Genomic DNA, 12,588 nt, shown 5'->3' with positions numbered 1-12,588 from the left:
TTGTCACTGAGATCCCAATTAATAAAGTTGCCGATAATAAGGACAGCTTGGTTGGTGGATCTCTGCAAGGCCTTATTGTTTCTGGTTGCACATGCATGAACATACACCAAAATGACTGCTACTTGTCCAAATGCATGTAAAATGGCTGAAACAACACAGTATTTAATATGAAACAGTCCTATTCATACTTATGCTTCTTGTGAGCTACTGTGGTCAACCTGGTGTCCAGCCAGGGTAGAACATGCTACCAGTCAGAGATTTTTTTAATGGTTTTCAAATGACTGTCCACATTTTTGCTGCTAGGGTTTCTATCATATCTCCTTCAACAACATCCATTTATTGAATGACACAACCCCTTAGAGGTCTAACTCAAAAGATGCCATCCATAGACAAATCAAGACCTATCACAACTTGCCACATGCACTGCTATGGCAACGCACTTTGCTTAGGTGTTTTACAACATGAATACAGAGATGTTCTAAGTAAACACAGAAATACATGGTTGCATGTCTTTACTGGTTGATTCTTCTCTGTCTGAAGGTGGTTGAAAAGGGAAAGCTATCGTTACTGATTTCTGCTTGGTCTCTAACTAGGAAGAATCAGTCTCACAATTTAGATGATGTTTTTTCACTGCAGTTTCCTATCTTTTCTTCTTAACCATTAGAATAAGAATAAAATGTTGTACAAAGTAATTTGCACTATCTTTCACATGTTTGGGATCAGACGTCTTTGATGTTTCAATTTGGGCAAATAAGGAAAGGAATGTAGATCAACAATCAGCACAGATTTTGTAGATGATGAGCTTTCAGTACCATGCAGACAGTGGCTAGTTGTAGTCAGTGACATGCCCAACTGCTATTAATAATGCTCCAGACAAATTTGTCAATTTTTGTTTTCATTATAAGATCTAATGGTATTGGGAAGTAAAGGCTGAATTTAAAAGCTGAATCATTTCTCCACAAGTTACATCCCTTGGCTTAAATTTAACTACAGGTTTTCTGTAAGTGTAGTTCCTTTGTTTACAAGTGAGTGAAACATGACTACTGCAGCAGAGTCTGAATTTCTCTGTTTCATGTGATTTCCCTCATTCTGGATAATCTTTATTTACTTTAAGATGATTTAAGTTTACTCAAGTGATTTAATGAGTGAAACGTTAGTTTTCACTGTGATTATAATTGCATTTGATTTAGTATCAGAATCAGAATCAGTTTATTAAATAGGCCATCGGCCCTTTTCAAGAGGGAGCATAACCATCAAAGATATATATCAATAGTAATATAATTATAGGTGAGCACAACATGCCCAGGTGCAAGTAAAGATATGCATTGTCATTTAACCACACACCATACAGTTATATAAATATGCAAGTACAAATTAATACTTATCAATTAATTTTAGTCACAAGACAACATATAACCAAGTAACATTAACATAGCTTTGGTCTAGGTCACAGTTTTTCTTATTTCCTGTGCATTATAAACAAAAGACGTAGTGTAGTTCACATTCTATTATCTGACATCAAGAGTGTGAAATGGAAAAGGGAAGGATGCTTAGAATATTTTTTAGGGATGAAAAGTTTACGAAGGTCCATATATTTAGGGCATGTAAGGAGAAAGTGCTGTTCAAGTTTCAACTATGTCAGGGCAAAAGGGGCAGTTCAAACATTCTGATTGAGTTAAGCAATAGCGCTGCTGATGGCATTTGAGTACAGTTATACCCATTCTAAATTTTATGAAGGTATCTCTTATGCCTCTGTGTTTCAACCAGACAAGATAGTTGCTTAAAATAATATGAGTCTTGAATGTATTGTATGGGAAATATCTTGAACTGCTTTGAATAGCATCATGCCACTGTTGGTGGTGACAGTCTATCAGTCTCTTCTTCAGGATTTGTAGGAGCAGTTTATCATCTCCAGCCCATTGACTTTCCCACACCATGCCAAAACCATATTTATACAAAAATATAATAAAGTGCATCCATATTTTCTTGTTTTGCTCATGAAGTAGTGTTAACATTAAATAGGCTTTTTTCTGGAGTCTAGTTTGTGGCATTCTTAGCAGGCGGAGCCAATATCCAACACATTTGGTTTAGTATCAGATATATGTGTAGATAAAAACTGAAGTGAAAGTTTTCACAGGGACCCTAGTGTACACTCACACACACTGTTACACAGTGCATGCTCACATATATGTAAAGAAACTGAACATATGATGATGAAGTGTATAATATTGTTTTAGTATCAGATACATGTGTATACAAAATCTGAAGTGGAAGTGAAATATCATTTTCTTGTTAGCTGGTAGAACAGGAAGACTGCCGCATGAGAGTGAGCCAACTGCGTGAGGAACTTTTCCTCTGCACTTCTCAGCTGCTTACTACACAAGAGAAGTACCGAATGATCAAGGATGCAGCTGTCATGAAAGGTTAGTGACCTTTTTCAGCGCAATATGCTTGTACACCACTAATAGTTACATTTTGATGATTTGAATTGGGAGAACTGCTTTCACTTACTTATTATCTTTAGTTTTCCCAGTTAGTGAGATGATAAACTATGGTGTCCGAAAAATAATGGCTGATATAGTTTGTCTTATGGCTATTTGTTCTCCTGGTGTGACTGAGATCATGAGTCCTTTTTTTTTTTTTTTATAGACTTACATTAAGACACATTAAAACCACAATTCCCCCATAAAGATAAAAGTCATTCATTACAGTCAGCTCTGTAAAAACTTTTTTTGTAGCATCTGCTGTCAGGTTTGGAGATCCAATATGAGCAGAATACACACACAAAAATCTTTTCCAGGTTTCTGTCCATCTTGAAGATTTAGTTTAGTTTATTCCTTGTTGCTCCTCGCAGCAAGATTTAGTACACCAAAATACAAGGAACATACAGATAAAAGAAAGAAAACTACACCGAAAAGTAGTCCATAAAATCTGATAATCATTGAGTATAGTGGTTCTCAAAGTATTTTGGAGCGCTGACCTTTTTACTAATGTACAGAATAAGTCAGTCCACAGAAGTTGTGTGACAAGACTTTTCCTTAACATTGAAGTTGACTAGCATGTGGTTGGCAAGAAGAAATATTCTGTCATTTATGTGTATAATATTTCAGAGCAGACTTTGAAGCGAAAGGTGGAAGATACAACAAAAATGTGGGATGTACTAAGTGAAGATAAGAAAGAGCATATTGACAGAAGGTAAAAGATGTTTTGCTTATGAGATTCCTGGACTCTGTAAAAGCTGTTTGTACAGTCTGATATCCATGTATATTGTACAGTGTGTGTGTGGGCAAGAGCAAAAACACACAAATGTGCTTGTAATTATGCACTTGGGATCTTACTGTTTGCATAATCCTGTAGAATTCGAATCTTTTCTCTAAATTATCTGCTTCTGGAGACCAACAAAAGTGGTTACAGTCCACAAATATGATCTGTAAAAAGCAATGAAAAGATATCTTGCAACTTGATTTGTGAACTATGTATCCATTGAAAATAATAGGAGATACCACACCAACCTGTTGTGCTTTTCTTATATTTACTGTTACACTTTCTGCTGCAGAGAGCAACTTGTCAAGGAAAATGCACTGCTGCATCTTCGTAGGAAACAGATGCTAAGTGAACTTGTCACTTATATCTACCCTATCACTGAGGTATATATATGTGTGTGTAAGGGGGGGGGGGTAGGAGTTGGATTATGGGGGGAGTGTTTTGTGGGTGGCAGTGGGGTTATGTGTGTAAATACAGGCATGAGAGAGAGAGTGTGAATGTTATGAATGAAAGGTACTTCAGACTTTGTGTATTTACTCTATATTGATTTTAATGCATTATGTTTGTGTTTTACATCATTATCGCATACGTTTTTATGTTCAGATGTAATTATCAAATTTTTGTTGATGTGGCCAGTGTGCAGTAAAATACTTTTTTTGTGTGTGTAGGTAAAAGGAAAATATTTTATTAATGGAGTCCGACTTCCACATGCTGAAGAAATGCAAGGTAAATGTCACACAGGCAGATGTGTGCTCTTTCATTCAGACATGAAAACAGGGGCATTTTGCTTTGGTTCTCACCCAGAGACAAACTCAAAATTATAATCTTCAAAAGGTACCACAAAGCTTAGACATGATGAAACACATGATACTGGCCCCCAGCTTGGGTGAGCATAGTTTTGAGTAGTATATGGTAAATACAGAACACTGGCCCACCGGATGAGAATACTTTTTTTAGTGCTATGTGAAAAACAGAAACATGTGCAATTACACCAATGAGACAGCGCACATTACTACCTCAGTTGTAGCATGTCCGTGGTAACAGACTCCTCCGAGGATATTCTCAACTTGTGGCACTGCTGCCTCCATGTTAAACAAGCATAATGAAAGCAAGATAAAACGGGCTTCTATCTGTGGTTTTTTTTTTCTTTTATCTGTAACTTTCAACACTCGAACAAAAGGCAGGGACAGTCAGCAGGTCTTGTATACGGCTGCGTCAATCGCTCATTGGCCACGCCAATCACCGCTATTAGGCTGGCCTACCGGCCCTGATATGGCTTCAGGCATGTCTGACGAAATGAAAGGGATGGAGATCCTGAGTTATTTGTTACAACTTTTAAAAGGAAACTCCAAGACATAGCAGCAGGAATGGCATTTTACTTCCAGTGGACAGTATCAATACTATAATGCATTTATATCTTCTTTTACAGTCAGCATTCTATACTACTTAAGAAATACCTACATTAGAAGTGCTTCAGTGAGATTTAGAGTAGGTGTTTCTCTAATAAAAGACCAAACCTTTAGGCACATATGCAATCTTCTGATTTCAACTGTCCATGTTGTACAGATACAGATAAAAAAATTTCATGTCATATTTATGTGTCCCAGATATAGTTCTTCCAGAGAAATATATATGTTTGAAATGTTATAGATATCCATCTATATATAAGCTAATGTTACTGAGTAGCAGTAGTAGGACAATAATATATAACACTGTGCTCTACATTTTAAAGGTATTTGAAATCTGAAACAATTCTTTGCAAGTATATGTAAGTTCATGAATATGCTAGGACTATTGTTTGCATGTTTTATTTGGGTTTTGTTTTTTTTTAACTAGAAGAGTGGCTACCACCTTCTGTAATACAGAAATTAATTGCCTAATTGTAATTGCCTAAGCAACAGTTTGTTGTTCTCTCCCTAGCTCTTTATCTGATCTTTAGTATGTAGTATATTATTACCTATGTATATAACAGACACCAATATAATACACTCAGGTTCCAAACTCATATAATTGTATGCTTTATATATTACACATGTGAAACCTCATCTTTATATAATGCATTATAAGTGACCAGACGTTTCGGGGGCGAAAGCGGGACACGTGCCGATGATAGTGTCGTCACCATCGCCGAATCATATTCAGATTTTTAAAGACAACCGGGACATTTGATGGACTTGCGAGAAGCCAGAAAGCGGGACATAATGACAAAAAAATATACCTTATTATAGTGTACAAAGCCATAATAGCCTAACCAAAAAATATTCTACCTTGAACGTTGACCTTCTCCATGGCCGCGGGACTAACTTCTCTATTGCATAATTTCAACCTGTCAGAGTTATGGTCATGGGGATAGCTTCTGCAATTCTAAAGCCAACTGTGTTCGCTGTTGGGGACTGGGGGTAGGGGTGTGGGACTGGCCATGCTGCAGGTGATTGTTTTTTGAGTGCCTCCTGTGTAAAATGTGAAATTCTTATGCTGATATCTTCTAAAGACTTCCCAAAGTGGAAGGAAGAGGCAGCCATTTAATGCATGAACACAACATCTGGCATCTCTTATGCCAATACTTGCAATCATGTAGTGGGTGGGTGGCTCCTCAGGACCAACTTCTACACCATATACCACCTTCTTAACAATGCAGTTCTCTCAGTATTCAGATATGACTCTTTTCTGAGGGCCCCATCTCTCTCTCTCTCAAACTATGCCACTTCCCTTTTTTACAGGCTGTGGTAGTGCCCATTCCTCACAGTCAACACAACTGACACCATTTAGAAGCACTACATGCCTACAAACACATAGTGGAACATACCCACATGGTCAACATACATGGTGAGAAGACAGAGTGACTTTTAACTCATGAGATTTCATTGAGTGGAGGATTATGGGACTAAGAATTGGAAGCTAAGAAGAACTGTTGTATGCATATTGCAGGCCAAGATGAAGTAATGCTGTCTGCTGCCCTAGGCAACACATGTCATTTAATTCTAAAGATGTCACAAATTCTTGATCTTCCACTTCGCCATCCAATGGAGAATCGAGGGTCAAGGTCAATTGTGTTTGACCAAGTGAATCCCAAGTTAGAGAAGGAACGAGAGTATGTATGGAAGAAATCTTTGACATTGTTTACTTATTCTTGATGTAAGATAAGATGTCCACATATCAGAAAGTAACATTCACTGTGTTTGCACCGGTTTTATGGGATTTTCATCAGCCTATATGTGCATGATTTGATGCTAATTTAGAAAGAGAAGATTGGAGAGTGAAACAGGTCAATGGGCTGTCTCGTTGTCACCCTTGATAGCCTGGTACAGTTATGTAATACTAAACCTAATTTTAAAAATCTAATTGATGCAAAAAATAAGGATTGAACATTGAAGTGTTAATAAAATATATCAGCACAAATCTTTGCCCGACCAGGTTTGTAGCCATCTTCACACACATGGACACATTGACATATCTCTTGATGAAGGCTTGCTTAGGAGTGTTAAGAACATGGGTATAAAACTCCTCTTTTTCATGTTAGTAATAACTTTGGCAAGTTCAGTTTCCACCAGATGGTATGCTAGTAGTTTGCTTTGAGAGTAGTTGCATTGGCTTATTCTTATTGACATTTTCACAGCTTTTGTGACTTTCTCCTTAAGGCTAAACCACTTGGCAAACACCGTTTTCTTGAAGCACTTTTCTGAAAAAGCTTCTTTTTCCCCTGTTTCCTTTACGGGAAATGTTATTATTTTGATACAGATCAGCAGATATTTACCTTCCTTTTCATATAAGGTTCATATTAGAGCTCCTGAACCAATTTTCCTTGCGTCCGGGAAACTGATGGGTTGAAGTGCTTCAAGAAAACAGTGTTTGCCAAATCCCGTGTGGTTTAGCCTTTATGATTCTTCCACCTATCTTAATCGCCCTGTATTCATGTTCCTCACTCTAAGACCCCCATTACCAGCAAAAGAAGATTAGCATTGGTTCAGGGAAAGCTCTTTGGAGATTACCTAGAACCATCTTATTTAATTAGCTGACTTTTTTGGTGGAGAGCATAAATGTGGTTAGTATTAAAGGTTAATTTATTGCCAGTAACAGTAGCAGTTCATAGACTATCAACAGAGAGTTCCTTAGTGTTATTTCCATTGTACGTTGAGGTAAAAGACATGATAAATGTACTTTCTGGACAGGTTTCCTCTATACTGTAAAGGAAAAGACAAAGCTCATTTCAAGTATGCAGTCTATCTTTTGAACAAAAACATTAGTCAGGTAAGCATATCTGTTTGAATAAAAATACTTTTCTTTTTATAAATTAAGACTTGTTCGCCATACAATACACTAGCAATTTGTAATTCATAATTAAAATATGTCCTTGGCTTTATGTATTTTCATATTTTTTAATTTCTTTATTACATTTATCATGCCTCAAGACTTTAATTTGCACAAAGCTCTGTTGATAACACAAAGCTTTGTTGATAAGACAGATTTTGAGAGTTTTTTTGGTTACCAAAAATTGTTGGTTTTTTTTTGTTTTTTTTCCAAGTCTACTTGTATTATATTTGCAAATGAAAGTGGATTAAAAACATTCAGAAAAGACCACATTTGAAATTAATCATACTGCCGTAAGCTCAGGTTTGTGGCAGCACATGACAAGGTAGAAGTGATGGAATTTATATGCTTTTACAGATTCGATATTTCTTTGGGATGCCTACGCAGGATCTACGTCTTATTCTGCCAAATGTGCAGACTCTGCTGCAGAAGATTGGAGTCAGAATGTAAGTGTTTTGATTAGAGGTGATTGTGTATAATGACCTATATGAGAAATTGAAATGTACAATAGGTCTTAAGATGGTAAAATATTATAAGATATGAGCACATCACTATTAACAGCATCAGTTTTAAGCTGAATTTTAGTATTTTGAAAAATAATTATTAATGCACTCTTGAAATGATGTGATACATCATCAGAGTAATGCTTTCTAAAGAAGTGGTCTTAGAGAAGTGAATCAGCTTTTTAATGCAGTATTTACTTTTCTTCTGGAGCATTCTACAATGACGGGGGAAAAAAAAATAAAATGGAGAAAAACTACCTGCCATACATCCTCAAATAATATGCACCAGAGCTGTGTACTCTATTTCTGTTTTTCTATTGGTCTTGAGGTACAATATGGCAAAAAATTTAACTTGTATTTCACTTTTTGCTGTGTTGGCACTTTTTTGTTTTTGCCTTCTAAAATTTGACCGAATTTTTCCTGTAACTGGATTTGGTTTATAAATGCTGAAAACATGAAGTAGCAGTACCAAATGTGCTTATCCGTGTTAACTCTTATGCAAGTGGTAGACCTGCAAAACTTTCAACTCTTAAAAACCATTTAAGTTCATAGATGTTGGCAGAAAAGGAAAAAAAATGCTTGCGCCTCTGACAGGTTGTGATAGGAACATTATGCATGCAGTCTGCAATGACACTGTGCATGCAGTTTGGAATGACACTGATGAAAGAGATTGTTGAAATGGCATTGCTGTGTTTTGGCAAACATAAGCAGACGGGTCTGTTTGACATGATTAACATTGCGGTCGGACCAGCTTTTGGCAAATGTAAGTCAATTGATCTGTTTGTTATGACTACCACTGTGGCTGGACCATACTTTGGTAAATGTAAGCAGACTGATCCACATGAGTAACAATTGATGAGCCATGGCTCCTGAAGCCCTAGCTCCAGTCAGTCCATTCCACTTTGTTGTTTAAGGGAAAAGGGCAATTTTAAGTAAACAGGGTGCCTCCTAATCTAGTTTCTTCTGTTTCATTCTTCTTTACCATTGCACATAGTTGACCTTAGAATTCACAAAGACCCTTTTTTATTTCCAAAAGAGTTTTTTTACAGTACATGGTTAAACACTGGACTGGATTGTTTCTCTGTCTCATAATGTGTGTTCTGGATTTCACAACTACTTTCATTGTAGATTTTAATGTGCACAGTTTGACACAGGCTTCATTCACCGAAGGGACGAGCTAACAGCATACAAGTGTAGGTGTAGATTAGGTTGCCCAGGCTGCTAACAAGCTACTTTGTCAGTTGCAGTCACTGGTGTCATCCGACTGTTTGTATCCTCTCGGCCTATGTTCAGTCATTGGTATCCTCCAACTATGTCAGTCCTCTCAACCTATGCTCAATCCCTGTGGCAATGCCACTTCTCTACCAAGCAGGCCCCCTCACCTTGTGGCAATTGAGTAGCGACTTTTGCCCACTGTTGTTACTAAATTTTGGGTGCTTCATCACATGCTTCATGGTCATGTGCCATGCACTGCATCCCTTATCCAACCAGCTAATTTGTTAAATACAGTCAAATCTCTCTACTATGCCACCCCGCTACTATGCCACTCTCGGTATTATGCCACTTTTGCTCGGTCCCGACTATAAATTCAATGTAAAAAAAAAATTTACTATGCCACCCCCTACTCTCGCTACTATGCCACTTTTTTGTGATTGTTAAAAGGCACAAGTTGTGAAATTCCACGCAGTGCTCGATTATTATACTGTATGGTAGTGTGGGACATCGCAGTTAGATGGGATGGAACATAGCACGCACACAGGGAGGGTGGAGGGTGGCGATGGGGGTAGGTCGCTGGCCGGGTGACAGTCACGTGACAGAGGGAGAGCGGGAGGGGGTCGACTAGCGACAGGATGCAGGTGTGCGGATGTGGTTGGGAGGGGTGGAGGATGAAGAGGTGAGGGGGAGAATGAGAGGAGACAGCTAGCGCCAGCCAACTATTCTTGAGAGCTTTGGACTGACGGGTAACTTGAGCAAATAAAGCCGTTTTACGAACCCTCCGTATTATGCCACTCTCGCTACTATGCCACTTTTGCTCGGTCCCGGTAGGTGGCATAGTAGGGAGATTTGACTGTACCAAATAAATGCAATTGAACTGCAGCTATGAAGATGTTGATCAGCTAGATTTATGACATTGTTTGCCTGAGTACCAATGAAGTTGTTGACCAACTGTAGCTATGAAGAGCTAAGGTGCAAGGGTGGAAGGAGGTGCAGGGGTAGGGAACAGAGCACTGCAAGCACAACTATTGTCATAGGTGTCCTCAGTACACAAGAGGAATAACCCAGGAAAGTAAAGTTTCAGCTAGAGATCACTATCATTGACCTTTCATCAATACTTTCATTGCTGACTTCTACTTGCTGCTATTAGCAGATTTCACTTAAGCTCTGTAATTAGCAGTGAAGCAAATGTTCCAGGACTCGGGTGTAGTGCAGAAATTCCAGCTTGGATGAAGAAAGTCAAAACAAGTTATTTCAAAGCTAGCATTCTCAGAAATATTTTTAAAACCCTATTGTGTCCTTGTTAATTTTTTGGTTTAAGAAATTCAAAATATGGATTTCGAATACACAATGCATATAGAGAGAAAATGTCTTGGCTGAATGCTGAATGGTATATAGCTCTGGCTGTAGTCGAGCATTTGTGAGATCAGAGTTCTCCATGAATGAGATTCAGGAAGACTTGGCCCTAGATAAACAACCAAACCTGAGGTTGTCTAATGTCAGGACCAGAATAGATACTGCTTTAAGAGTTGTCAACAAATGAACAATCCCACAATTTTATGTAAATTCTGTTTGAATGGGATTGTTAGGAATTCCTTGTTTATAAAAGAATAGAGTTTTTATTAAATCTTCACTACTGTTTCATTATATTTTCGGTTGTTTAGGGATGATGAAAAGGAAAAGGATCAATTGACAATATTGAAGAGTCCAAAAGCCATGGCAGAAAGGGTTGAGGGTGACAGTGTCTACGTCACAGCTTCCAGTACAACTTCTAGTTTGGCTGGCATTGAGGCTTTGCTTCCTTCTCCAGCCATGGCTCTCAGTGCTGTCAATGGTAGCACTGGAAATAGCAGAACACCAGCAAGTGGAACAACCTTTGGGTTCAAGCATGCACAAAACATTCAGGTTAAGAGCAAGTCTGAAAGTGCTGAGTGCAGAACAGCAGACACCAGGATACCAGACAGTGCTGATCATGCAGCTAAGAGCAGTTGCAATGTTTGTAGAAATGACGAGGGAGAGGACCTGTTTAAACCTCCTGTAGATGATAACTTTTTCAAATCCCAAAATTCTTATGTGGAAGAGTTTAGTTCTATGAGAGAGGATGAAAGTTCTCAAGGAGTGTGCAGTTCATTAGGCGATGTATTGTCAGATAGAGATAGAAATGTGCACTTGATGGAAATTCTTGAGAGTGCATCAGCAGGTCAAACACTTTTGCCAAAATCGTTCAAACTTTTAAACAAAATTGAGAATGAGAAAGATAGAGAGAGTATCACGATACAAGATGGTAGCAGTACCACAGGAGCAAGCGGTTTTTCTACCAAGAAGGATGCTGCTGTAGATGCCATGAACATTGAATGTAGTTGTGATAGCAGTGACAGCGACAGTGATGAGGATTGGCCCTGCTTAGTGTCTCGTGGAATGCCAATACCAAGCTCTGACATAGAACCCTCCTCAAACACATCTTCCCCGATCCCAGACTCACAGCTTATGAAGGAGATTCATGATATGCTTTTGATGGAAGATGGTGAAAGATGAATAGTGCCTGAATATAGGTTAAAATCATTTTATAGGATTTCAAGTGTCCACAACCAATTAGCAACCTTGGTACAAACACTAGTTTGTAACATTAGCTTCTTACAACAGAAACTGCAAGTGCTGTACATTAAAAGGAAAAGTGTACACAATTTAGAAATAAATACAATAATGAGTGAAATAAAATTTGGGAAAGTACTTACAGGCATGAAAGTTGGAAAGGGAGCTGGAGATAAAGGAGAATAGCCAATCAGATTATACTGTTGACTGTTGTAAGAAATCTGTCTTTGAATCTTATATTATTTATGATGTAAAATAGGAAATTTGATAGGTACATGAATGTTGCATTTTCCTCTGAATTCATACATAAACAAGTGAACTACCACTGATAAGTTGCCTATTTCTTGCACTCCTTCTAGGACAGTGGTTCTCAAAGTATTTCGGACTGCGGACCACTTTACTAAGTAAAAAATATGGCGGACCACCAAGGCCTAAAAATCACTCTGTACTATGAATTTCAAATTTAAATTGCCGCATTTAATTCATTACAATTCAAAACTAATGTCCTTTTGTGACAGTAGTATAGTAATAAGTTGACATAAAACTACGTGTACCTCGTTCTTTGTAATTAAAATGTTAAGGCGAGGAATGCATCACCTTAAACATCACTTTGCTGACATATGACGACTGTCAGCTGCGGACCACCTGACTTATGTCCGCAGACCTCACTTTGAGAACCACTGTTTTAGGACATAGTGGTATTTGT

At 37.9% G+C, this 12,588-nt stretch overlaps 1 protein-coding gene across 3 annotated transcripts in view; it reads left to right on the top strand.

Moving 5' to 3' along the window:
• Positions 1-12,367, top strand: part of LOC112555251 (UV radiation resistance associated protein-like) — a 30,758-nt gene extending 18,391 nt beyond the window's left edge. For 2 of the 3 annotated variants that reach the window (XM_025223565.1, XM_025223566.1), the window contains exons 9-16: positions 2,297-2,423; positions 3,111-3,195; positions 3,557-3,647; positions 3,933-3,990; positions 6,193-6,355; positions 7,434-7,512; positions 7,930-8,018; positions 10,955-12,367. In XM_025223565.1, the coding sequence (XP_025079350.1) occupies positions 2,297-2,423; positions 3,111-3,195; positions 3,557-3,647; positions 3,933-3,990; positions 6,193-6,355; positions 7,434-7,512; positions 7,930-8,018; positions 10,955-11,825 (1,563 nt within the window). In that variant the 3' untranslated portion in view covers positions 11,826-12,367. Of the gene's footprint in view, positions 1-2,296; positions 2,424-3,110; positions 3,196-3,556; positions 3,648-3,932; positions 3,991-6,192; positions 6,356-7,433; positions 7,513-7,929; positions 8,019-8,669; positions 8,839-10,954 lie in introns of all 3 variants that reach the window. The other variant, XR_003097428.1, reaches the window with a different exon arrangement.
• The last annotated feature ends 221 nt before the right edge of the window (positions 12,368-12,588 follow it).

This window comes from Pomacea canaliculata, linkage group LG14, assembly GCF_003073045.1.
Source record: "Pomacea canaliculata isolate SZHN2017 linkage group LG14, ASM307304v1, whole genome shotgun sequence".
NCBI classification, from domain to species: domain Eukaryota; kingdom Metazoa; phylum Mollusca; class Gastropoda; order Architaenioglossa; family Ampullariidae; genus Pomacea; species Pomacea canaliculata.
The sequence above is the reverse complement of the archived record's forward strand: the minus strand, read 5'-3'. Positions and strand labels throughout refer to the sequence as shown.